Source organism: Mirounga leonina, unplaced genomic scaffold (genome assembly GCF_011800145.1).
Source record: "Mirounga leonina isolate KUSES-001 unplaced genomic scaffold, KU_Mleo_1.0 Mir_195, whole genome shotgun sequence".
Classification (NCBI taxonomy): Eukaryota; Metazoa; Chordata; class Mammalia; order Carnivora; family Phocidae; genus Mirounga; species Mirounga leonina.
Window position 1 is genome coordinate 1,145,087 of NW_023270490.1, and position 26,221 is coordinate 1,171,307.

Sequence of the window (26,221 nt, forward strand, 5' to 3'; positions counted from 1 at the left end):
CTGAAGACGAATTGGCAGAGCCGCTGGCAGAAAACAAACATCAACAAATGGGAACTACTAATTTTAGGGCTGTACTTCCCCCAAATTAAAAAAAAATTTGTTTTTTGAGTGGGGAGGAAGTGGTAATGCCAGGAACCAATTCTGCCTAATTCCAATTCTGGTGACTTATGACTGAAAGGGATCCTTGAGTTTTTGAACAGCCACCCGAGTCTTCACAGGCTGTTTGGGTCTGCCGACGCCCTAGGAAGGGCTCCTAATTCCCCCCGGCTCTCGTTCGCTCTCATCTGCTGCCAGTACTGTGGGAACATCCCTGCTAAATTAGCCTCTGTCTCTTGGATGTTCAGCTTGCTCTCTCTGGTCCCCATCTCCCTATGGTTCACACCACTCAGGTTTCTCTTGTTGGAAAATCCTGAGCCTCACACGCTTCCCTCAGCTCCCAGCCTTCTCTTCTCAGCCCTTCACGTGGGATTCGAGAGGCGGCTGCCCCCTCTGCTGCTTCGGCCCCCTTTCTCAGCCCCTCCCCTCTAGCCTGCCCTGCAACGGTGACATCCTCCCCATGCCCCACATGCCCCACAACAACGAGCCTCATCTTACCAGCACTCAACACTGTGGACCCCTCCCCTCCCTTCACTTTCCTGTCCTGCCCACTGCTGCTTCCTCCTACCACGGTCTGCCCTGCTCACTCCCCCTCTGCTTCCCAACTGTTAATAGAAAGGGAGCTCTTAGAGGCCTGGGCCAAGGCCACCTTCTCCCTCCAGGCGCCTGCTCTATGCAGCTCCAGAGCCAACTGCACTCACTCCTAGATGTGTGCTCATCTCCCACAGCAGCGACTCACGACCCACCCTGGTCCCCACTGTTCCCTGGAGTCCCCAAACCGGACTATGTTCAACTGTCTGTTTGCCTATGTGTTCAGTGGGGAAGCCAGAAGCTAGGTGGGTTCCTCCCTCCCAACAGCCATCTGTTCCCTCAGCATCCCCCCAGCCCCTCCTCCATACCGTCCCTGCCTGACTTTGTGCATTCACCTGGTCCCCTACTTCTCTGCTTCTCTACAGCCCCATTCTCCCTGCAGCCGAGCCATCCAGTAAGATTACGTCTAATGACATCACACGCAGCCCCACCTGCTGGGAACTCTGGAGGCCACCGCTCTAAGGATAAAACCCAATGTCCTTACCTTGGCACACGAGGCCCCACAAGGCATTCTGGGCTCATCCACCTCCTGGCCTAGCAGTCCCCAGTCAGCCCTTTGTCCTTTGCACCAGCCAGACAGTATTCTGTTCCTGCAGCTCAGCAGGTAACCCGCTGGTCTCCCCTCAGCTCACCCACCTCCCGCCAGGGACCCCTTCCACACCGTGCACCTGAGGCCTGCAGCCATGTCCTTTGCAGCACCCCTTGTGGGTGTTAATTTTTTTTTAAAAAGATTTTATTTTGGGGAGGGGCCAAGCAGACTCCTCGATGAGTGTGGAGTCCGACCTTGGGGCTCAATCCCAGAACCCTGAGGCCATAATGTGAACCAAAATCAAGAGTTGGACGCTTAAACAACTGAGCCACCCAGGCGTCCCGGTTGTAATTTTAATCATAGGCTCCACCTGGGGGTGTGGGGCAAGAGGAGAGTAAGTTTTATGAGACCACTGACCCCATCGTTTTTGCTAATCATTATATTCCTAGCACCTGGTCACAGAACTTTCCACTCAGTATCAGAGTGGTAAACATTCAACAAATAGAAGCTTTGATTACAACCTCCAAGCGGAACCAGGCAGACAGCAAACTCTCGACTGACCCCAGAGGACCTTCTTGATTCAAACTCCATCCACTCTCATCTTCTCATTGCCCAGATGTCTTGTTTGACTTGATGGGCATCACATGGGCCCATTCTGGAAAGAAAACCCAAGTGTAGGAGGATGCCTGGATCGTACGGTGGGGTTTAGTGCTTTTGCTCCATCAGCTGAGTTTTTCACTCAGCTGGTCTAGTCACTGGGTCAGGCGGGCAGTGTTTCTCGGGAGCACCCAGGGGTCAGCCGAGCAACCTGGAAGCCAAGCCACTTGAAGGAACACACAGGAGCTGAACTCCCATGAGAAAAAGAGAGGAAAGGCCTCCAAGAAGCCAAACTGTTCTAGGCAAAGACAGACGACCACCAAGGTTTGGTTCTTGAATATGTATTTTTTACTGAAAAAATCATTCATAAATTAACATACAAAAATGTACAAACACATGAGTAAATAATGTAATGACAAAGGACTATTTTTGTGAAAAGTGTTTTTAAAACATCTTTAGATTTCAGTGCAAAAATGTACCCCTGGCACCTCTTACAACATAAGAGCAAGCTCAAAAAAACATCGTGATGGAAGGAAGCTAGCTACGTTCAATGCCATTGTCGACGGTGAGTGGACACAATCAGTACATGCAGCTGGTGCTCAGCTACTCGTGACTGTGGCAGAGGAGCTCCAACAAGAGCCTGTCGTGTCAAAAGGAGTATTTTTGCAGTAACTCCTCACCCAGAAAAACAGCGTGGAAGGGGAAATGTTTCCCTGCACGCAGCTGAGACAAGACTGATTGAAGGGGTCACCCATCAGTAGCCTTAAAAGAATTTCAGCTGCCAAAATACACACAGGGTCACATTTGGTTTTTATTATTATTTTTTAACATGAGAATCTCACACCATTAACAGCTCACGGGCCTGGCTGTATGTTTTCAACTTCTGTTTTTCCCACACAATACTCAACTTGGTGGGTAAATAACTAAGCGGTACGCAGTAAGAGATTTCACACTAATAAGACAAACTCACACATGATCGCAAAATAATTTCAGTGACCTTACTTCAAGCAGTGAAAAGACACCTTTCCTTTTGTCCTCAAATCAGCATTTTCTTTTTCAAATCAGCTGTTTAGCCTTTTGCCAACGTTTTGTTCTTGGTGGCAAGTATGTTCGTGAAAAGCTTCGAACGAGACCATTTTACAACACTGCTGTGTATCATCCTTAACCAAGGATCGGTCTGTTCTGGCAAATTCTTCCAAATGACATCATGGCTGTGTCCCACTGAAAGCCGCTCACGGCCTTCAGGGATGGGAGAGGACAGGAGGAGGAGGAGGAGAGTCAAGGCCAGCACACAGGCCCGAGGGGAGGCAGGAGAAAAGGGGAAAGAAATCTTTATTGCTCTGTGCACCAGACTTCAAAGGAAAACCAAGTTAGCTCCTGTGTGTAATGTTCCCTCGTGAAAGTCTTTTAAAGCATGAGATGCTCAACATTCTTTTAAAACATATGATACAACTTACCAGCATTTTCAAGGGCAGCAGCCTGCTCTCTCATATGAGCCGATAAGAGCTTTGTAATGCAGTTGGTTTTCTACAATACCACTCTATTCTTCAAAAGAACAAAAGCATGAACAAAAAACAAGGCCTGGCCAATCACTCCCACAGCTTGTGGGGATCATACGTCCATGGAACCAATACATGCAACAGAGAAAACCCCAACCCACACGTATATACACAAATATACCCCCTACACACACATCCATGTAAACCATGAAAATTAAGGAAGTTGAAGGCAAACAAGGCAATTAAAAAAAATATGAAGTACTTTTCAGAAAGTACTCCTAATCACAATATATAAATATGTTTTATGGAAAAGGAGAGGAAAGGACTGGCCTTTTTCAGAATCCTGCAGAAGCCAAGAGGGACTACGAATTGAGGGATTTGGCTCAGGGGAAAACAGAGAGGCACAACTCCAAGGGCAATTTAGACTCTACCTTCAAGAAGTGCATGGGGTATGAACCCAGCATTCTTTTGGGCTTGGGTCCTGGCATCCGCGAGCTCCGTCCATCTACCTGCAAAGCTCTGACTGGGTCCACCCCGGCCCCCAACTGACCCACAGCACTTAAGTGTCACCTGCTCTCTGGCTGACTTCTTCAGTCCATCGCTCGTTAGTTCTATGAACTAGTTCATAATGTTGACAAAGAATCTTTCCAGAAACCAAAAAGGTAAATATTCAGAGGAATCACCGAAGCTAGTTGATAACTTAGGCACAGATTTCAGGAATTGTGGCCAAGTTCCACAAGAGCAAAAAAAAAAAACGAAAAAAGGAAAAACGAAGAGGCAGAAAACCCACCCACCCGACCCCACCACTCTCGGTGATGAAAGGACAAAAACTAAACTCCAGAGACCCAGGGACATGTGCACAGGGAGGCCCCCCGAAGGGGTCCACTTTGAGCAAGGAGGGCTCCTGTTTAGCAGGAGACTGGGATGAGAGTGTACGTGCCCAACAGGGAAGAGAGAAGAGAGAGTCCACAGCAAAAGTCAAGAGCAAGACTTCTGGAAGAAGATGGGAGGGGGCAGGAGTCAGCTACCAGTGACAGACTGGACTGTCCTGATCTGTTTGTGACATGCCCTATATCCACTCCCTTCCAAAGTGGTAGCAATTCAGGAGGTGATACCCTTCTCCACTGCATTTTAACTGAGTTCCTGCATTTGCCAACCAAATAAGCGATCTAATATATAAATCCTCAGTTTGAATTGGAGCCAGCTATAAAATTAAATTTAAAAAAGGCATTTTACATGGCTTATTTACAATTATACTTCTTCAAGAAGTGATTGTTACAGGTCTATTTATCTTCCCCAGTCCCTCCCCGCACCCTCAATCCCCACCCAAAGCAGGTAATTTAAAAAAAAAAAAACAAAAAACTGAAACCAAAGAGAACACCAGTGATGGAGAAGAATGGTGTGTGGAGTTTCATTTGCTCTTCCTAAAAGAGCCCTGTGGTGGGGTGCCTCTTTGCTCTGAAGGCCGAGAAGCTCCAAAGGCCATTCGTAGGAACGGGCTCAAAGCCAGGACCCACAGCAGATGTCAGTTCCTGTTCTGGAGAGCCCGGCTGGGACGGGACGCTGGGGTTCGAGACCAGGGGAGAAAAGCAGCAGGACCGACGTCCGTCTTGTGAAAACAGAAAGCCAGTCCTGATGAAGGACGTTCCCAGCCACAGTGAAGGCATTTTGTGCGTGTACTCTGTTCACATTTTCTCCTCAAACCCTGTGATCCTTCATCAGACACCACATTTCTATTCTCTTCCTGTGTGGAGCCCCAAGACCTCTCCCCAGGTGGCTTTCTTGGTGGCGGTGGGTAAAGCAAACACAGCTTGTCTCCTCATCTCAGTACTCGGTCACCTGAGCCAGCTCAGGTGTCAAGTTGACAGTAATGTTTTTATACAAGGCGTCATATGTGATGTTTGCAAAGTAGTTCAAGTTGTTGAGGCCGTCCAGCCCTTGCCGTTCTTTGGACTTGCGCAGCAGAGCATACCTGTTTGAGCAGAGAGCAGAGGGGTGGCTCTGAGTGAGGGCCCGATCTCCTCAGGGCAGAGGACAGAGCAGGGCAGCCCACAGCAGGGGCCACAACCCAGGACAGCTCTCCTGCATCACATGGCGGAGGGATTGGCCCACCCCGCCCAGATGCTCCCTGCTGAAGGTTATTATTAGAAACATCTCCTACCTCATGCCAGGGCTTTACTTATGACATTTCACTGAATGCACCGCTCCTTAAGCAAATGAGGAAACCAAGGCTCCCAGTGTTCCATGACTTGCCCAAGGTAAGGTCACGGAAAGGGGAAGTGGGAGGTAAGATATTAAAAAATACATGAGATGAGCCAGGGCGGGGTCTGCATTCAGTGCCTTCTTACTTCCCGGACAACAAAGTTCATGCAGTCAGACCTCGTGGTCCAGAGAGCAGTCCTCCTCCCAGTTAACAAGACAAAAGGTACTCCTGAAAACAGAGATGTCACTCCGTCCACATGCCCCAATTAGTGCAGTACGGAACTTCCTTATCAAGTGCACCCGCACGAACAGAAGCTCGGGGGCACCCTTCCAGAACTGGAGCAGGCAGAAAGGGTGCCAACTCTGCTTTGTCCTGTCAGTGGAAGTTACACAGGGACCTTTGACCGAGTGGATCTCTCTCCAACTCCCTGAAGGCTACAGAGGAGACCATGAAGCTTAAGAGGCCAAATGAGTGATTTCCTTCAAAGGTCTACGATCAAAATTTTCACCGATAATCTGATTTCACACAAACGCCTGCCTCACGGGTAAATGAAAATCTATCTAGGAACTATAAAGCAGCCACAGCGGGACCGTGGAGAGGAGGAGGGGAATAAGCTGAGGGGTTGCAATATGATATGCTCTGGGACATCTGGAAATGCAAAGTATAAAGGATATTTGTAAGAAGAATAAATAAATTGTGCCCACCTTCCAAGAAATTGGACTTCTCCTCGATGGTGATGAGGAATAGACTTGTACTTCCCTGTGTCACCTTCTGGCCGGCTCACAGAGTAGCCTGCATTCTGTACTCTGTCCGAGACAAAGAGATTGGGCTTTCAGATAAAATGATCAAGTACCAAAGATGACCACAGATGGCCAAGGTTGAGAAACCCCAAGTTGAACAACAGAACTCCTTCTGTGTCTGAATATTCAATTGCCCATCCCTCTGGGTAAGTTCATGGCTTGAGAAAAGAGGTCTACAATACCAGGAAGTTTTGAAAAACAAAAGGAATTCAAAATTCTTTTTTTTTTTTTTTTTTAAGATTTTATTTATTTATTTGAGACAGAGAGAATGAGAGAGACAGAGAGCACATGAGGGTCAGAGGGAGAAGCAGGCTCCCTGCTGAGCAGGGAGCCCGATGCAGGACTCGATCCAGGGACTCCAGGATCATGACCTGAGCCGAAGGCAGTCGCTTAACCAACTGAGCCACCCAGGCGCCCAGGAATTCAAAATTCTTGAGAGTAAGGTATGACACAGGTTGTCAGTGACAGGTACAGCAGTGAGCATTCCCCAGGAGATGAATGTGCACTCTCTCCCCGCTGGCTTGTTTGGGTCCTATCAAAAAGGCTTTTCTCACCAGTGCACAGCACCTTTCCTGTCCACAACCTACTATAAAGCCAATCAGTAAAAGTCAGAGTTGCACTGTGTTTTCCCTGCTTATGAACTTAATGATTCTGCCCACCTCCCCCATCACCAGGAAGATGAACTAATTTGTATGATGTCCTCTGATCTCAATGTAAAATTTCACATCACTAGGAGGAAAGCAGAACTTAAGGAGGTATTTGGTTATTTATCCTTAATGTGATAAAGACAGAATTTCACAAGCTGGATTTACTGGAAACTTGATAGGGGTGTAAGAAATAATTAATACATGGAGGTAGACTTTGGATATCTACGTGAAATCTATGGTTGTCTTTACATTTTAAAACTTTGGAGAATATTATTTCAACATCCTCCTCTCGACTCCAAATTACACTCTCCTTTTGATACTGGGAAATGTGTTCTCGCTCTGATTTGATAAATATATAGAGAACGCCTACTGTGTGCCTGGGAACTGTGCAGGGCACTGGGGAGAAACAGCTCCTGTTCTTGCGCCCGGGGGCTCCTGCTGAGCTGGGGAGAGCTCGAGCTGAAAATTATGACAGATATCCTGGGAGAGCTCAACTGGATTCAAGGACCAGTCAAACCAGTTATGTTTATGGAAAAGCTATTCATCCTCACTAGGTTCCTAAGAAACCCAAATTAAGAGGATGAGATGCCATTTTTACCTCTCAGATTGAGAAAGAATTGTCTGGAGCTCCTTTGTCCAGTACAGGCAGCCTCGAGCCACACATGGCTGCTGAAGGGCTGAAATGTAGCAAAATGCAAAAGGTTGTCTATAACCAATGTTGGCGGTGATGTGAGAAAGCGGGAATGCTGATGCACCGCTGCTTGGACTCTTTCTGCGATCTCTTTTGGGGAGAAATCCTGATGGTAACTATGCAAATTTAAAAGAGCATTTACTTGACTTTGCAGTTCCACAACTAGGAATTTAATCTGAAGAGCTATTTGCACACGTGAACAAGGATATTCAAAATTGTAAACAATGTTCATTGACAGGAGAGGATTAAAATAAAATACTGTGTATCTCCATAAAGGAAAACCATGCAATTGTTAAAGATAATGAAGTGGCTCTCTCTGTATTAAAATGGTTGGGAGGGGAGAAGGGATGGGTCTGGGTTGTTTGTATATGAATACAAAGAAGCAGAGAAAGAAACAGCCCTGTTAAAATACTACTTCCTGGGAACAAGACAGCACAGCAATGGGGATTAAGAATTATACCCTTTGGTTGATGCACCTTTATTATCTGAATTTTTACCAGCAAGTATTACTTTGTAATTAAAAAGCAACATATAATTTTCTTTTTTAAAGCCCATCTAGAAAGTCAACAGATACAAGGTGGAGATTCTTTTGCTTATTTGTTCCTTATTAGGTTTAACTATTTACTTAGTCTGTAAAAAGATTAGTTTACACTACTCAAATACAGCATCATTCTCACAAACTTGTGTAATACAAGCCTTATCCGATAGTATAGATAAATCTGTGTACACCTATCACTAATACATGACCTCTGGTTTGGGGAGGTTTCAGTGAAACGTGCTATGAATGTAAAATAATACCAGATTTCAAAGATATTATAAGAGAAACAATAAATGTGAAGTTTCTCATTAACATCTCATATTGATTATATGTTGGAATGATATTATTTTTGATATATTGTGATAAACATACTATTGGCATGTTTTATTACTACACTAAAATGAATTCCATCTCAAAAAGTCTTTTTTTAACCTTTTTAAACATGGCTACTAGGACGTTTCACATTACCTACATGGCTTGCACCCCATCCCTCCTGTGTGGCTCTGGTCTGGGGAGCCAAAGGTGGCATTTCTAGAAGGCCCCGGAAACTGGAAGAGGGGAGTACCTGTTCCACAGGTCGTCATCTTCTCCACCCCAACCCCAGAAAGCATTCGGAAAGCCATTGATCTTCCGAAACTGTTCCACTGTTAAGCCGCTCACTCCACCAAAGAACTCAGCGTAAGGAAGCCTAGAAGGAGACACACAGCTTGAATCATCTGGGAATCAAAGGCTGGTTTCTTCCCCTGGGGAGGGCCACCGTGGCACTGGAGAACTGCGTCCTACACGACACAGCGCCTATTGCCCTCAACCACCTGCAACCATTTCCACGCACTGAGACGCATCGACCTTTGTGGGGAACTGCATCTTTCTCGAGTTGATTTGTTTCGTAACAGCTTTACTGAAACATAACTAACATTCCAAATGATTCACCCATTTATAAAGTGTGCAATTCCATCATTTTTAGGATATTCATGGAGTTGTGCAACCATGAACCCCAATCCATTTTAATACCTTTCATCACCCCAAAAAGGAGCGTTGAACCCATCAGTCACTCCTCATTCCCACTCTGCAACCCGAAGCAACCACTGTTCTGTCTCTACGGATTTGCCGATTCTGGACAAGTCACAGGAACACGATCATGCAACATGTGGCCTTTGGTAACAAGCTTCTTTCACAAACCAGTGTTTTCAAAGGTTCATCCCTCCGGCCATATGTAGCAGGACTCCATCCCTTTTTACTGCCTAATAGCATTCCGTGCTGTGGTTGCGCTCCATTCTGTTTATCCATTCGCCAGCCGATGCACGCTGGGGTGGAGCTAATTGGATTTTGCCATCTTTGCATCTCTCAGCATCCTTTTAGATTTAACCTCTTCCAGAAGAAATGATACTCACAGATACATATACTTGTCCAACTTAGTTGCAAAGTGCCTTGGCATCTGCCCACAACCATAGTAGTTCCGATCGCTTTCTGGTATATGATCCACATCGTGAAAAATAAGACAGTCCCAGTCCAGATCTTTCATTGCTTCTTGAAAACCGACGTTGAAAAGCATGGCTCGATTAAAGGGTTGGGTGCCAACCTAAAAGAAGCAGAACTTTATTTTTAAAAGGACTCGTGGAGCAACATCTTCGCTGCCTCAGCCCTGCCTAAAGGAGAGTTTTAAGGAACCTGACTGGGACAGATCACCGAGCCAGAGGTGGGCTTGGCCAGCACGCTCTTCACTGCCTCGCAAGCCACTTGACATCTGGCCTTGATTTCCTTAGAAATAAGAAGGCTAACAAGACCAAGCTCTTCTCTCCCAAGACTGTCATGAAAGCAGGCATCTGACCTATCACAGCATTTGGACAAGTATCCAGCCCCATAAAGGGAGGACAGAACAGTAAGGCCATTTCTACCCATGGCTCCTTACCTTAAGGGGAATTTCCTGGGTCTGGACGCCAAAGACACCACCCAAATCAGCTCTGGCTAAAGCACCACACAAGCGGCCTTGATTCAAGATTAAACAAAGTTCCATCCTGGACTCACTCAAGTCTGCCCCTGTTGAGTAACATCTCAAACCAGAAGCCCAGAACTGCTCTCTGCTCCTCCTCTCACCTCTGGGTAGCTCACTCCTAAGATCGCAGTTTCACTGGCTCTGTACTCCAAAGGTGGATGGACTGGCTGAGAGCACTCTGAACTGCTGTCTCAGAACAGAAAGAACAGCAAAGGACAGGCCACTCACCTGCTCAACCACATAAACCGCGAACCGCAGGCGCTGGCGCTGAAGCATGGGAATCAGGTGTCTGAGCAGGACCGGGAGGTGCTCGTGGCGGTTTCGGAAAGGGATGAGGATCGCCACCTGGAGAGGGTCACAGCAAAGAAGCCGCCCCGTTAATCCCCTCAACCTCCACTTTGTAGCTGGACACGGCCACAGAATCGTGACCAGCCTGCCCCTGGGGCGTTCTGGAAGGCTGCCTTGTCTTCGACCTCCACTAAATGAAAAGCTATGCTGGCAGGGAGACCCTTGTAAGTGGACTTTGTTTTTACACACACCATATTGTGTACGTAGTCGGCCCGCTGAATGGATTCACTCCAGACCACATCCCAGAGGAAGATACTCATTCTACACCATGACCCGCACACAACTAAAAGGCACTCCACAAAACAGTACTCCCCCTTAGGACGTGCAGTGCACCTTGACATATATGTATCTTTTATGTATATACATTTTTTTTTAAATGCTGGTCACTGAATTGATATGATATCCCAGAGATGGGCTGGAAATGCCCACCTATTTCCAGATCTGCCTTGCTCATTGCAGGACTGGCACAGAAGCACTTGAACAAATAACTTGCTAAAAGAATGAACTTAAGCCAGTGTCATGAGCCAGATCCACATACTGATGGCTTCGAGTCATGCAGAAAACCACTAAGCAATTCTCAGTGTCGGGCTGGATAGCTCCGCTCTTTGTTGCACTAAACTCATAGTAACAATGCCGGAAAAGGCATGAAGCAGTGAATTTGTGAAGATGGCTTTTACAAATGTGGTACACGAGACCTACGAACCCTCCCCCTTGCTTAGCCAGTATCCTATGAAGAAGACAAAAGGGTCCTGCTCAGTCATCGGAGCGATGCACGTTTCTGGGGCTACAGAATGTCCTTCAGGAAACCCATGCCTCTGAAGTGTTTCCATCAAATGCAGATACTCTGCATCGGGTCATAGCGTGCAAATTACGAATTACCACAGTCCGTGAACCCTTGGAAGGATGGCAAGGCCAGGTGGGCCTCCCAGCACCTCGGGCCTGACTCCACACCCTACCTTCCATCGAGGCATGCAATCTGAAGGCTTCCAGTGACCTCCGAGCTTGATGGCTGGGTCTTTAGAGAAGATTTCATGGATGTCATCCATTGCAATTTCACTCATGTTTATGTCTATTGGGCCCTCTGAACAGAGAGTTGGGGTGGGGGGGAATAAAAAGAATTAAGAGACCAGAAAGTGTCAGAATGTTCCCCGGCCATGACCAGGGTTTCACTCTCTAGGGAGGTTCAATGCTTTTTTTTTCCAGCTGATTTGTTTTTCACAGAGATGGGAGGCGCTTCCCCTGCTTTGCAACTCCCTGCATTTCAGTTCATCACTAGTACTGGGCAAAGCAGCAAGTCGAGAAATTAAGACTGAGTGGAACAGCAGTTGAACTTCTCAAAGAGGAAGGAGGAAAGAGCAAGGCTAAGCTTGGAGCCTCTCTGCGTGCTCCAGAGGCAAGCAGACACAGGGCCCCAATTCACTCATCAGTGATCCCGAGTGATTCTGCCCAAACCCCAAACACTTGTCATCACTGACGTAAGTGAAGAAGGGGCCCTGGCCGAGAAGCCCAAAGGCACGGAAAAGGTAGAAGGGCTTCCTGCCATTGCTTCAGATTACACATGAGACGCTAAGAATGAAGAGAGAAAAAGACCCCAGAATTCTTCTGAACCAGCACTTGGAGGGAGTCACGTTCGTCGTATGATCAAACAAGTTATAATCAGCGTGGGATTTTATCTTTCATATTAAAAGATAAAGCTGGTTGCCTGTACTTTCTCTAGGACATCTTACAGACCCCAAGTCACGGAGAAGGGGGTACCTGCAAAGGAAAGCCTGAAAAATATGGTAGAAAATGGCACCAGGAACACAGGCAACCTTGCAGAAGGGCTGAAGAAGGGTCAGGACACAAGTAGCTTTTGTAATCCCTGTTTCCAGTTCCAAATCCCTGTTCTATTCTCCACACAGGGGAGGCATCCTGAGAAATCAAGAATACTCTCCCTTTCATTTTAATCAAAGAAACACACACGTCAGTTTGAAAAGCAGGGGACGCTCTACTCACTCATGGAAGGGAGCCTTTCGGGGCAGGTATGGTTTGCAAAGTAGGTGAAGTCTTCAGGAAGAAATGTTGTGGTTTGTAGGAAGGTTTCACTGTGGTTCAAGTCAAGAGGATAATCTAGAGAGAGAAGAAAATAGGCAGCTCAGGCTGGCACAGGTCATCAGTTCTGCAGCTCTCAGAGGCCTACCAAAGCATTTTGCTTAGATACCATCGTTTGCAGAATCAGGACTCTGGACTAGCTCTTCACTGGAGCTAAAAATTTGAACCCATCAATAAAAAGGTTAACCAGATGATACTATTTTAACCAGTGTCTCTATTCTTACTGTTATTACAGCTTTATAAGCACTCAGTGTCCAGTCGAAGAACTCTACGAGGTAATTAAAAACAAACAAAAAAACAACCAGCACCCCCCTCCCCCCATGTCTTACTCTCTACAGGAACTAGTTTCATTTCTTTTAGCCAACTACTTTAGTATTTACTTCCTATACAGCTGTTCCAGATGCTTAAGTCTTACCCACTGACTTCCCACTGTGGGGCCTGTGGATTTTGCTTCCTTCCCTCCCCTGCCCCCACCACACATACCCCCTTTTACCCTCCTGTCTCCCAACATCTATGGTCGCTGTGGTTTGGCCCATCTTTAGTATTTACACTGAAGTATTTATTCTATAGATACTATTCATAGCTGAGAAATGTGCAAAGTTACGATTCCTTTTCTTTTCCCACATAATTTGTTTTTCCCTACATAATTTGTTTTTTCCTGAAGGGACTGGTTCTCTGTACGCTTAGTTTTATATGGCATCACGACTAACTCAATACCATGCCCTCTGCCACTACGGTCACTCTTAGGATGTCCCCCAGCATCAGGCATTCTCTCAACTTCGTCTTCCAGACCAGCTCTCCCCTGGGCCCGCTGTGCAGACGCTGCCCTGCGGTCTCCCCTCCTCAACGTTCTAGAGACTCCCTTCACCTCTCACCAGGGTGAAACCTCACTGTGCCTGGCTTCAATGTCTCTCTTTTTCTTGCTGGAACACATCTTCCAAGTAGCTTCCTAAGCAGGGGGAATGGGAAGTGGTTTTGCAACCGTGTACATCTAACTGTTTTTGTTCTTTCTCACTTGATTCATGGGTTGGCTGGGTTTACAGAATGCTCGGCTGGAAACAACTCCCCCTGAGGACTGGGCAAGTGCTACCCACTGCCTTCTAGATTCCACCTACACCTGTTAATTCTGAAGCCATTCCAACTCTGGCTCTTTGTGAAGGTGACGGAATTTCTTTCTAAAAGTGTGATGAACTTTCTCTTGGTTGAGGAAATGTCACATTTCTATTTTGAGTTCTATTCTCACCCACTGTGTTAACCATTTGACCTTCACAGTCTAGAAATTCATGTCCTCCTGTTCTAGAATTTGGGGGCAGGACTAGAGGTATCACTGTGGTGATGATCTCCCTCCCTTCTGTATTCTGCAATCTCTTTCTGGAGAACAGAAAACATGAGTTAGATGTTGGACCTCCTGGTCGTCTGATTTTCTCATCTTTTCAATCTTTTTTTTTTTTTTTTAATTTTATTTATTTATTTGAGAGAGAGAGCAAGAGAGCACGAGTGGAGGGAGGGGCAGAGGGAGAAGGAGACGCAGACTCCCCAGAGCAGGGAGCTGGATGCGGGACTCTATCCCAGGACCCCAGGATCATGACCTGAGCCTAAGGCAGCCGCTTAACCAACTGAGCCACCCAGGCGCCCCTGGCCATTCTTTTAATTTTCACTTATGCTATTTTTTAATTTTAAAAAGTCCTTTTTATTTTCTGAATATTCATTTCTTACAATATACTCTTTTTGCATGTTTGCAATTCTCTTCCCCTCACCCTCGAGAATGCCTGATAGCTGTTTCGCATTTTCTTCTCCCAGCATAGCCTGTTCTCTCAATTTGCTGAGGCTTGTTTGTTTTGATCCCTAGCACAGTGCTCCTTGGTCACCTACTAATATTTAAGAGGGGGGCACTTGGGCGCCTGGGTGGCTCAGTCGTTAAGCGTCTGCCTTCGGCTCAGGTCGTGATCCCGGGGTCCTGGGATTGAGCCCCGCATCAGGCTCCCTGCTCAGCGGAGAGCCTGCTTCTCCCTCTCCCACTCCCCCTGCTTGTGTTCCCTCTCTCACTGTCTGTCAAATAAATAAATAAAATCTTTAAAAAAAAAAAAAAAAAGAGTGGGGCACTAACCAGCTAACTGGAAGGGCTTAGACTGAGGTTCTTCATTATACAGTGTTCTGGCCAGAAGTCTGGTTTGGAAGCCTCTAGCATATCTTAGGGTCTTCTTGGTCCAATCAGATTCCCCAGAGAATGCTATTCTTTTTTCTTTTTTTTTTAAGTAATCTCTACCGCCAACGTGGGGCTCGAACTCACAACCCTTAGATCAAGAGTCGCAAGCTCTGACTGAGCCTGCCAGGTGCCCCCAGAGCACTCTATTCTAACCTCCTGCCAGAAGGGTGCAGTCCTTGCTATAAGCACACTGGGACAGAAGAGAAGAAAGGGGCTGGGGGCACCTAGGCCAAGCCAGGAGCCCCCAAGTTGAGGGACCCCTGTTTCACCATCCCTGAGGGTGATCAAGTCTCTAGTCCTCTGCCAGGATGGGGAAAGGACCTGGGTATCCGACTGCTTTTTAAATAGCTTTCAACCAATTTTTATCTTAGTTGCCACTTTTATTCTTATCTGCAGAAGTACGTGACACTGCTAATTCCTGAGCTTCTGGGGGATTCCGGGGCGGTAGCGGCTTTCCCTGCGGCCACATCAGCAGTCCATTTTCTTAGATCTGTTGAGCCCTGTATCACTAGTCTGTCTGCTTTCCGACTTCCAGCTTCTTGTTCTCTTCATTCTCTGGGGTTTATGTCATTGAACACACACACATGCATGCAAACGTGTGCGCACGCACACACCCCCTCTTTACTGTCATTTTAGTGGGGCTTTAAGAGTGTGAAGCGGATGCCTTCTTCCTAGGGAATCTGCATGAAGGGGGCCCTCCAACTTCTTATTTTTTTTACAGATAAAGAAACCAAGGCACCATATACACAACTGGTATAAGGAGACTTGGCTACTGTACAACAGAGACCCGACTAAACTCTGGGTTAGTGATCTTTCCAGTACACTATACTATTTTTTCAGAGTATTAAAATCTCTCTCACCAATCCCCTTGGGATTCATGCAGATTCTATGAAAATGAAAACTTCCTATTCAAACTCGTTTTTGCACCGGAGAATTCTACAATCTTCAACTCAGATATTTTTTTTTAAGATTTTTTATTTATTTATTTGAGAGAGAGAATGAGATAGAGAGAGCATGAGAGGGGGGAGGGTCAGAGAGAGAGGCAGACTCCCTGCTGAGCAGGGAGCCCGACATGGGACTCGATCCCAGGACTGCAGGATCATGACCTGAGCCGAAGGCAGTCGCTTAATCAACTGAGCCACCCAGGCGCCCCTAACTCAGATATTTTTTAAGCAACACTGTGAGAGGGTTTCCAAGAATCCACGGCTAATAAATACGGTGAATCCTTTCATACAGGCACACGCTGTCTGCTCTACAAGGGCCCACGGGATACAACTCAGTGCGAGTCAACTGGAAGAGAATTAAGTCTCTTAACAGGGGAGGAGAGGAACAGAATGCTTTCTGTCCTTTTCAGCGGTAGCTTTCCCGAAAAAACACCAAGCCTGCATTAGACAGACATAATCAGAGCCAGCATAAACCCTAAAGGCAAAATTACATTTATGCAGAAATTAGCCCGAAAGTCCTCGGTTCGTACATGCAAACCTGTCCTAAATTGATCCTTCTTGAAGGTATTAACACTTCAAAAACCTATGTCAAGAATCTCCAATACTCATCATTACTCTGGATAATTCTGATTTTGCTTCTTAATTATGTGTGTGTGTGTGTGTGTATAAATATACAAATGATTCTCTTTCAGAAAAGTTCATGTGTACTAGAAAAGGTGTATTTTGAGATATGCACATGTGTGGAGGGAGAAGCTGTTCCAAAATAGCATCACAGTAACTACATTTGCCTCCGAAAGAGAAGAAGTTCCCAGAGGCATTATAATAGCATTTTCATAAGCAAAAAAAAAAAAAAAAAGCCACAGAAGAAGAGAATAATAATTCTGGGCAATGACAGAACCAAGCCTTAGAACTACAACCTAAATAGGAAATAAGAAGTAAAAACAAAAACAGGGTGCCTGGGTGGCTCAGTAGTTAAGCGTCTGCCTTCGGCTCAGGTCGTGATTCCCAGGGTCCTGGGATCAAGCCCCACATTGGGCTCCATGCTCGGCGGGAAGCCTGCTTCTCCCTCTCCCACCCCCCTGCTTGTGTTCCCTCTCTTGCTGTGTCTGTCTCTGTCAAATGAATAAATAAAATCTTTAAAACAAAACAAAACAGGGGCACCTGGGTGGCTCAGTCGTTAGGTGTCTGCCTTCGGCTCAGGTCGTGATCCCAGGGTCCTGGGATCGAGCCCCACATCGGGCTCTCTGCTCAGTGGGAGGCCTGCTCTCCCTCTCCCAGTCTCCCTGCTTGTGTTCCCTCTCTCGCTGTCTCTCTGTCAAATAAATAAAGATCTTAAAAAAATAATAATAAAAACAAAAGCAAAAAACAAACATGTAGAAGAGACAAGACACTTTCTAGCCTCAATGATCCTACCTTTGGGGGTTTACGTGAAGACACAGATAAAGCCTTTTCTATTCCCTTCAAACATTAATAAGCCTAGTAACAACCAGCATAAAACAAAACAAGACAAAAATCAGCACCACTTATTTTTCTTCTGATTACTAAATTAATGAAATCATTTTTTATAGACCCCACAAACACACAACTTCCAAGTGGCAGTAGCCTTGCCCTACACCTCGAGGGGAAAACCTCCCCAACAAAAACCTTCATTTCCTCCTTTCTAATTTTAAATTCTTTACATAAAAATGCAATTGAAATCTGCTTTCTCACCAACAGAAACCTTTTAAAGAAGTGGAAGAGGCAGAGGAAATTAACTGCTCGTAACCTGGTAACGCTGCATGGTTTCTGTGGGGTACCAGCTCTCCTCCCCAGCTGCCCAGAAATGGGCATGTCCCAATGACAGCTCCTTCCTCTTACTCTTTTTTTTTTTTTAGATTTTATTTTTAAAGTAATTCCTACACCCAGCGTGGGGCTCGAACTCATAACCCGGAGATCAAGAGTCGCATGTTCCTACAGAGCCGGCCAGGCACCCCTTCCTCTTCCTCTTCCTCAGCGTGTCCCTACTGAACGAGGAAGGAGCTGCAAGAATAAAGCGAGCCTGCTGAATTTCTATGGCCATGGCTTTATTTTTTAATTTAAGTGTAATCTATTTTAAATCAGGACATGTCCTCCTAGTAAGGGAGGTAGAAGGGCAAAGAAGGCACTGTTTCTACATTTATAAAAAGGAAAATCAACGGACATCCTTCCTACCTACAAATTCAGATGGCCTGATGATTCAACTTTGCTTTACACCAATGGTTCAGCAGCCACGCCTGCACATTAGATCATCTACGAGGCTTTTAAAAATCCTAATAATGCCCAGGCTTTTTCCCAGACTAATTAAACAAGAACCTCTGGGGGTGGGGTGCAGGCTTTGGTATTTTTTAAAGCCCCACCTTGGCGGGGGTTTTCAGATGCACTGGGGTTGACGTGACTACCCCAATACACAGGGGTAGCAAAAATCTGCCTTCTCCCTTATCTTACCAAATCCAGTGGGGCAGGGACTGGGAAATGCTGAGCAAGAGATTCCAGGAAGGACCACCACCTTCCCCTTCCATTTGAGAAAAGACCAAACACTTCCCTCTCTGCTTGGAAAATGTGCAAACTTATATATGCTAGAATGATGTCATCAGAACAAATATCTATAAAATAAAATTAGCATTTTTCACAAGTTAGCACACCTAAGGATGACCGTGTACCTGCTGGGTGAGTGGACGTAAGGAAGACTATGGACTAAGCACCTAAAAACCAGAGGGAAAGAGGGTAAGAATATCTACTCATTGACTATATTACAAAGCACCCTAGCAATGACTTTATTCACTTTATTCACCTATGGCAACAATCCTGTTTCCAAGGATGTGGGCAAGAGAACATTTTTCTGAGTATGTAAACTACAAGAGAGTTGGGGCCGAAGGTGTGGGAAGGTTTGCATGCATGTGTGTACATACGTGTGTATAGAGGTAAGAAATCTCCCTCTGGGTGAAAGTTACAGGTAGAAGGGCACCTGTAAACTCATATTTAAGGATGAGAAAGGATAGGCCACCCAACCACTCGCCTTAACTATAAAACTAAGTGGCTGGGGGGGCGCCTGGCTGGCTGAGTCAGAGGAATGTTCAACTCTTGATCTCAGGTGGGCCTGAGTCCCACTGCGGGGGTTGCGATTACTAAAAAACATAAATAAACATAACATAAAAAAAAAACCTAAGTGGGAGTTTTCTTCTGATGCCAATGTTCTTTTGAGCATCTCCCCCACTGCTCACAGGAAGTTCTGCGGATTCCCGATCTCATACCCCACATGGCTTTCAGTGACAAGAAGCCTCTTCTCTAGGTTATCATATCAGGTGTATTTTCCTGGCTCACAGTCCTCATCCCCTAAAGTGCATTCTTTTTTTTTTATTTTTTAAAGATTTTATTTATTTATTTGACAGAGAGAGACACAGCGAGAGGGAACACAAGCAGGGGGAGTGGGAGAGGGAGAAGCAGGCTTCCCGAAGAGCAGGGAGCCCAATGCGGGGCTCGATCCCAGGACCCTGGGATCATGACCTGAGCCGAAGGCAGACGCTTAATGACTGAGCCACCCAGGCGCCCCACCTAAATTGCATTCTTATTAGACAATCACCACTTTAACTTTCAAGGGTAAAGAAAGCTAGCATTACTTATGTCACACGGAGCTTTTCAGCTACACTTGGCCTAATGAAGGCCACTGAATGTGGGTGTGTGCCCCCAGCACTGTGTCCAGGGTGGGGCAGCAGAGCTCAACGACCACCTCAGTCCTGCTATGCTTGTCAAGCCCCTGGTGGCTGCTGGTGGGAGTGGTCGGGTCAGAAATGACAGTCACCCAATTATCTCAGCAGCTTCAGGTCCAGCGTGCCCTCCCTGATGGTGCCAGGCAGAGAACTGCTTCGAAATGAATAAAAATGGTGGGTTTTCACTGGATACACCGCCAATGAAATAACATTTCCTCTTTAATACCCACTCCCCAAGGATGTGCCAACAACACAGAAGCCAATTAAGATGGTAATCTCGGAATTAGGTCACAACACTTAAAATGTTTTCTTGTTAAATCTATTCACTCCCGCACTCAAAAACCACTTCCTGATGGCCTACGCGCTAGGCAGTGTACAACGCACCGGGGCTACGCAGACGGGAGAGACCATGAAGGCGCTGCCAGGATCCAGAGGTCAGCAGGCCCAACCCTGCAGCCGCACCCCGGCCGAGACTCCTGGGTGCCTCCACACTCTCATCCAGCGGGGACACAGCAGTTACCCTACTGAGTTCCTGACAAGTCCACGAGGCAATGCAAGTTACGTGTCCAGCACAGAGCAAACATGATAGCGAAGCCTGATGGCAAAGACTTCCAATTTATGAGGGAAATAGACACCATGAACACAAAATGGATGATTATTCCAACCAGAGGGATGCTGGGAAAAATTATTACAGTGTATGGTAATTTGAAAATAAACACATGCTAAGTCACATAATAATGGGTCCCTCCTGGATATGCCTTCCAAGGGCACAACTCACTTGGTGCTTGGTTTTCAAGGACAACCACCCGTGGGGGAGTTAGTGAGATCCTGTGCTTGTGGAGGGACGGGATCCTGCTTGCGCCCCTCTAACTTCTGAGAAAGGACAGACTACTTCACCAAATGCCCAGATGGAAGTCCTAGCATCATCTGACCTTGGAGAGGCATGAACACTTGGACAGGATAAATGTCACGGCAGCACAACGTTCCTTTTTCCTGACTCATCAGGGGAAAGAGCTCTGGAGAAGCATTCAAAGGACTCCCTAGTTTCAGCACACGATGACAAGCAGGTTCGGGGCGGGGTTCAGGGAACACATGGCCCAGTCACTCCAAACCCCCCCCCCCATTATCTGTACTACACCTAAGAAATGAAGTCACATAAAATCCTGCCTACCCGACAGGGCCATGCTGGAGTCAAGGGAGACAATGTGTGAGGGGACTGTTTGCAAAACCTATTGCCACACACGATGATTGAGGAAACAAAAGTGTGCTCAGCCTTCTCCCATGACTTCAGGTGCTCATCCGGTTCCTCTTCCAGGTCTGGGTCCGAGCTCAAGTAATTGTCCCCTGAAGCCACAATTTGGCCGAAAAGCTCTGAAATCTCAAACCCCTGCTCTTTGCAAACAAGAAGAAAGGAAGTATTAAAGCTTCGGTTTGCTAACTACACTCCTTTGTTGCTAAGTCGGCCAGCAGGGCAGACTGAAGATAAACGAGGATGTGGTCTGTTCGGGATTCCATTTCCCTTTGAGCGACAATGCTTTCTCCTGAGATCCCAAGCACCACAGAATTCTCATTTGCAAAGTTTGCAAAGCAATTTCACATTCTATAGTGAGCTCTGGACAATTACAGAACTTACTACAGAAGAAAAGAGGAAAGAGTATTTCTTAAACTACACTCATTTTATAATACTGCATTAGGCTTGAGTGAAATCAGTAAAGGGCCACAAGAAAGCACACCAGTTCTCAGTTAAAGAAATAAAAGGCAAATCATAAATGCTTAGCAAAATAAAATCCCAGAATCTATTTTTTAAATAAAAATCATCCCTGGCCAGACAGGAGAAGCCGCACGACTGTCCCATTTAACCATGTGGAAATACTTCCTATGTTCAATTTTTGGAGGAGTTAAAAAGAGAGACAAAAAAGATAGCTCTCAAAGGTGAAGCACTTGCCGTGTTTAGCCTTTATAAAAATAGTTAGAGTCAAAACCATGAGTCAGGAACAAGTTCTTTTAATATAATGTTAGGCAAGCCATCTAACCTCTGTGTTCTTTTTTCCTCTTTATATAATTAGTGCTTATAAGATAATAAAAGCCACAGGTAAAAGCTCCGAAGACTGAGAAGGCAGAGATGTTCACTCTTGTGTCTGTCATTGCTGTCTTTAGCTAAACAGTCTGAAAAGCTTTCTGCAAAGCTGAATGATTCCGACCACCAAACTCAGTCACGTAGCTGGAATTAAACCACAGGATGAAAACCACACCTGACGAGGGAAGGTAAACCAGGTAAATGATTAAATTGCTTTTTTAATTTGTGGAGACTGTCCGAGATTCCGTGATTACTATGAAGTAGAAATTTGTTAAGCCTCGAAGCATCCGTAAACAACGAGGTAAACAAGTCCTACTGGACTGACCAAATTTGAGGAGAGTCCGACGGGAAGAACAGAGTTGAAGCAACTCTCCCAGTGCAGCGACCAGGGCCAGATTTGCTCTGAAAACACTACGGACCACTACCACCACCCCAGGCAACCAACCCACCCCACAGTGTTGAACCCCACAGTAAGTAAGCAGAAGGAAGTTTGGCTGTGTGGAACATTTTTTCTGAAATCAAAGTATTTCCAGAAACAGCTTTTGGTGCTCCTGTTTTGCTTGTGTCCTAAACACAAGCTTAATTTCGGTACCCTCTTGGAGGCTAGTGAACTGAAAAACGGGGTCTTAGAGGGTATTTCTTACCTCCCCGACCCTGAAAAGTCTTAGGAGCAAAACTGGAGTCATCCGGCCACCCTTAATATACTGTTAGCAAAACGAACAAGGATTCATTTTGCAAGAGTCTCTTTTTTAGTAATAAGGTAAGACTCAGCCAAACCTTCTTTTGCAATGCACTTTTCTCCAACAAAAATAATTATTCGAACCGAATTTACCTCTGTGGGGAGCAGACATTCTAATCAGACCACCTCTTTACTAAAAATATACCTGAGTCATTCATGCTACTATTCCTCTTGGCATAAGCACTCCGAACCACCTGCTCATAAACCTGAGCGCCAATTGTTCTCATGTTGTCCCGGATCAGAATGCCTTGAGCTTGCATCATGAAGAGGTAGGTGTTCACTGGGGAAAACAGAAGGGGAGGGAAAAAGAGGTGAATTCAAAAACAATCATTAAAGCAAAACAAAACAAACACACATATTTGGGGTTTCTTTCTTTAAAAAAAAAAGAAAAGGAAAAAAAACTTTTCAGTTCTAAAACCCCAAAATGCCTTAACTCTATTTTCCATTCTGGGCTCGATGTTTCCAGGTTACCAACATTTCTTGGGTAGCTCAGTAGGACTAAGGGGAATTTCTGTCAATATTCAGCAGTTTTAGAAAAAAAACAAACCCATAATTACAAAAGTTCTATTCCATCAGGTCTTCAAATATCCAATCTGTATTCTATCACTGTGATGATCACAAAACTTTATGGATTGGATTAAAACACTTAAAAAAGATCTCATCTTGCTTTAAGGTGACCTTCTCAACACTCAGTGGCTCTACTCAGAGAAAGGAAATCACTGTCCACTCTGCCTACTAGAAACATTTAGGTCCAGATCTGGTCTTGGCAACCTTTGAAAGTGGTGGACTAGGGCTCCAGCTACCTTTCTTTGGGGGATTTGGGGAGACAAGAAGATAATGAGAGACCATCATCGGTTTGACTACCCACCCACCTAAGCCCGAAAGCCCAAAGCAATGGGAAAAGAACACGCAACTTGATCCAAGTGTCAACTGAAACATAGTCCCTTCATAATATATACAAATACTGAACTATTACATTGCACACCTGCGACAAATATGTCAACTATATTTTATTATTATTATTTTTTAAAGATTTTATTTATGTGACAGACAGCGAGAGAGGGAACACAAGCAGGGGGAGCAGGGAGCCCAATGAGGGGCTCGATCCCAGGACCCTGGAATCACGACCTGAGCCGAAGGCTTAAAAACTGAGCCATTCAGGCGCCCCTCAACTATGTTTTAATAAAAGCAAAACAAAACAAAAAATTTACCCTTAACAAATAATTATTCAGATTAACCGGTCATCATCATCTCTGGGGAATGATCTCCACTCGTGTTTTTCTGAAGTGTCTCTGAGATGGGAAACTAGGGAGTCACAAAGAGTTAGTACGGATCCTGTATGCCCCCTTGCAATCTCAAACACCATGCCATTCATTTTCAAGAAATTACAAGGTTTCGGGCGCCTGGGTGGCTCAGTTGGTTGAGCGACTGCCTTCGGCTCAGGTCATGATCCTGGAGTCCCGGGATCGAGCCCCGCATCGGGCTCCCTGCTCAGCAGGGAGTCTGCTTCTCCCTCTGACCCTCCCCTCTCTCATGCTCTCTCTATCTCATTCTCTCTCTCAAATAAATAAATAAATAAAATCTTTAAAAAAAAAAAAGAAAGAAATTACAAGGTTTCAAAACACAACTTTTCTTAATTTTTATAATTTTTTTAAAAGATTTTATTTATCTGACAGAGAGAAAGAGAGAGCACAAGTAGGCAGAGCGGCAGGCAGAGGGAGAGAGAGAAGCAGGCTCCCCGCTGAGCAGGGAGCCCGACGTGGGGCTCGATCCCAGGACCCTGGGATCATGACCTGAGCTGAAGGCAGACGCTTAACAGACTGAGCCACCCAGGCATCCCATCAAAACACAACTTCTTAACCAGCCATTCTAATCTACCCTCTTTTCTCTTCACCACTGTAGAAGAGGGGTGTCCCTCAGGGGTGGCACATTTACACATCCAAACTCCGGTGTGTGCTGGAGATCATCTGAACACTTGGCTGCCGTCCAACCAGGCCCCAGGCAGGTACGCTACCAACCGCCTGGGCCACTCTGCCAGGCTCGATACACGAGGCCTCGGGCTGTCCTGGCTCTTCCACGAGGCGTATTTTATTGACACCACTTCATCATTATTATCCACAGTGTCCTGCACACAATAGGCAGTAAATAATGACTAAATGGATGAAGCACAGACGTCAATTTACTTTATTTCAAGCTACTCTGGTGCTTAAACTGTGACAGGGTTGGGGATGGGGACAGACCAACTGGCACAATTGTCCATGAAAACCCCAGGTGGCCCACATTAAACAGGGACATAAAATCTTGCAAAGGATTTAAATGATCTCTAAGGTATATCCTGAGCCATAAAATAATAAACAAAAAAAAATTAATGTCTATAATGCTTTCAGAAATGAAGTGGTTTCCAAGTAGGCCTTGCACCGACCGACTGGAAGACAACCACACATTAACCTCTGACAGCGGCAGAGAAGAGATCAGATAGAATATTTATTCTCTATGGCCAGAAAAGTTATAGGAAAAGACAGCTTCAAGTTCTTAAAAAAGTGTAACTCTGTGAAGCCTCTGAAAGCAAGAGTCACATCCCAGTTTTTATCTACAGCAGATAGACAGCACAGGTCACAGGAGGTAGGCAGTCTAGAAATATCCCTAAACAGATTTAAACTCCATCCAATATCAAATTTCTAATGTTTCATGGTATTTTTTTTATCATTTGGGCTATAGAATATGTACATTATACATATTGTATATAACTGCCCTGAAATCTTCCTTCCATCCCCAACATAATACTAAACCAGCTGTCTTCAATATGAAAACAATGAGGTGCCTGGGTGGCTCAGTAGGTTAAGCGGCTGCCTTTGGCTCAGGTCATGATCCCAGGGTCCTGGGATCAGGCCCTGCGTCAGACTCCCTGCTCAGCAGGGGAGCCTGCTTCTCCCTCTCCCTCTGCCCCTGCTCATGTGCTCGCTCGCTCTCTCGCTCACTCTCTCAAATAAAATCTTAAAAAAAAAAAAATGAAAACAAATATTCATTAAACATTGCATGTAAGGCTGTTAGCTGGGCCCTGCAAAAAACATACTACTTCCCTTCCCCTAAATTTCAGTCTTCTGGGTACGTTTATCTTCTGTAAGGACACTGTTGTTGGCCCCTCTTTTAAATTCTTCCTCCCCTTTTTAAAGATTTATTAATTTATTTTAGAGAGCAGGGGGAGGGGTAAAGGGAGAGGGAGACAAGCAGATGCCCCACTGAGCATACAGTGCAACGTGGGGCTTGATCCCAGGACCCCAAGAGCCGGATGCTAAACCAACTGAGCCACCCAGGGGCCCCTCTCCCTTTCTTTGATCTGGAATCCCAAGTGGGGCCCATGAACTTGCACCTGTAGCAAGCTCACAAGTGATACCAATGTGGGGGGTCTGAGGACATTTCCAGAACCATGGCTCTAGAGAACTTCAGCTACATAATAAGCCATGAGTAACATTCATTGAGCACTTAATTATTATCTCATTTAATTCTCATAATTCTCCTAAGAGACAAGTAATACTATTCAACTTACAGTCCATTTCTAGGCTTCAGTTTCTCCATGCAGCTTCACCAAGGTCAGCTGAGAATGGACCCTACACCAGGTGTACCTGTGCTCAAAGGACTAAGCTTTAAGACCTTGCTCATCCATGCTATAGCCACAACTTCTCCCTCAAAAGATTTCAGGAACCCACATGGCTTACACGATTACTGCTAAGGAGCCAGCTCTCCAATCTTCATCTCCTCCACAAAGCTGCCAGATGGATTTTCCTTAATTACAGATTTATCCACACTGCTCCTGCTCAAAAGCCTTCCATCCGGGGGCTTCTGCTCTCCTGTCTGCCATGCAAATCTCATTAAACTTTCAACCCCCCGTTTACATCCTTCTTCAGTC

The 26,221-nt window shown here is 45.7% G+C and overlaps 1 protein-coding gene across 2 annotated transcripts in view; it reads right to left on the reverse strand.

The window, feature by feature from the left end:
- Nucleotides 1–2,143: 2,143 nt before the first annotated feature.
- Nucleotides 2,144–26,221, reverse strand: part of B4GALT5 (beta-1,4-galactosyltransferase 5) — a 100,590-nt gene continuing 76,512 nt past the window's right edge. For both annotated transcript variants that reach the window (XM_035025385.1, XM_035025384.1), the window contains 8 exons: nucleotides 22,460–22,594; nucleotides 12,528–12,641; nucleotides 11,489–11,613; nucleotides 10,413–10,529; nucleotides 9,583–9,770; nucleotides 8,757–8,879; nucleotides 6,220–6,321; nucleotides 2,144–5,284 (listed from right to left, as the gene is read on the reverse strand). In XM_035025385.1, coding sequence (XP_034881276.1) covers nucleotides 5,137–5,284; nucleotides 6,220–6,321; nucleotides 8,757–8,879; nucleotides 9,583–9,770; nucleotides 10,413–10,529; nucleotides 11,489–11,613; nucleotides 12,528–12,641; nucleotides 22,460–22,577 — 1,035 coding nt within the window. In that variant the 5' untranslated portion in view covers nucleotides 22,578–22,594 and the 3' untranslated portion in view covers nucleotides 2,144–5,136. The remainder of the gene's footprint in view (nucleotides 5,285–6,219; nucleotides 6,322–8,756; nucleotides 8,880–9,582; nucleotides 9,771–10,412; nucleotides 10,530–11,488; nucleotides 11,614–12,527; nucleotides 12,642–22,459; nucleotides 22,595–26,221) is intronic.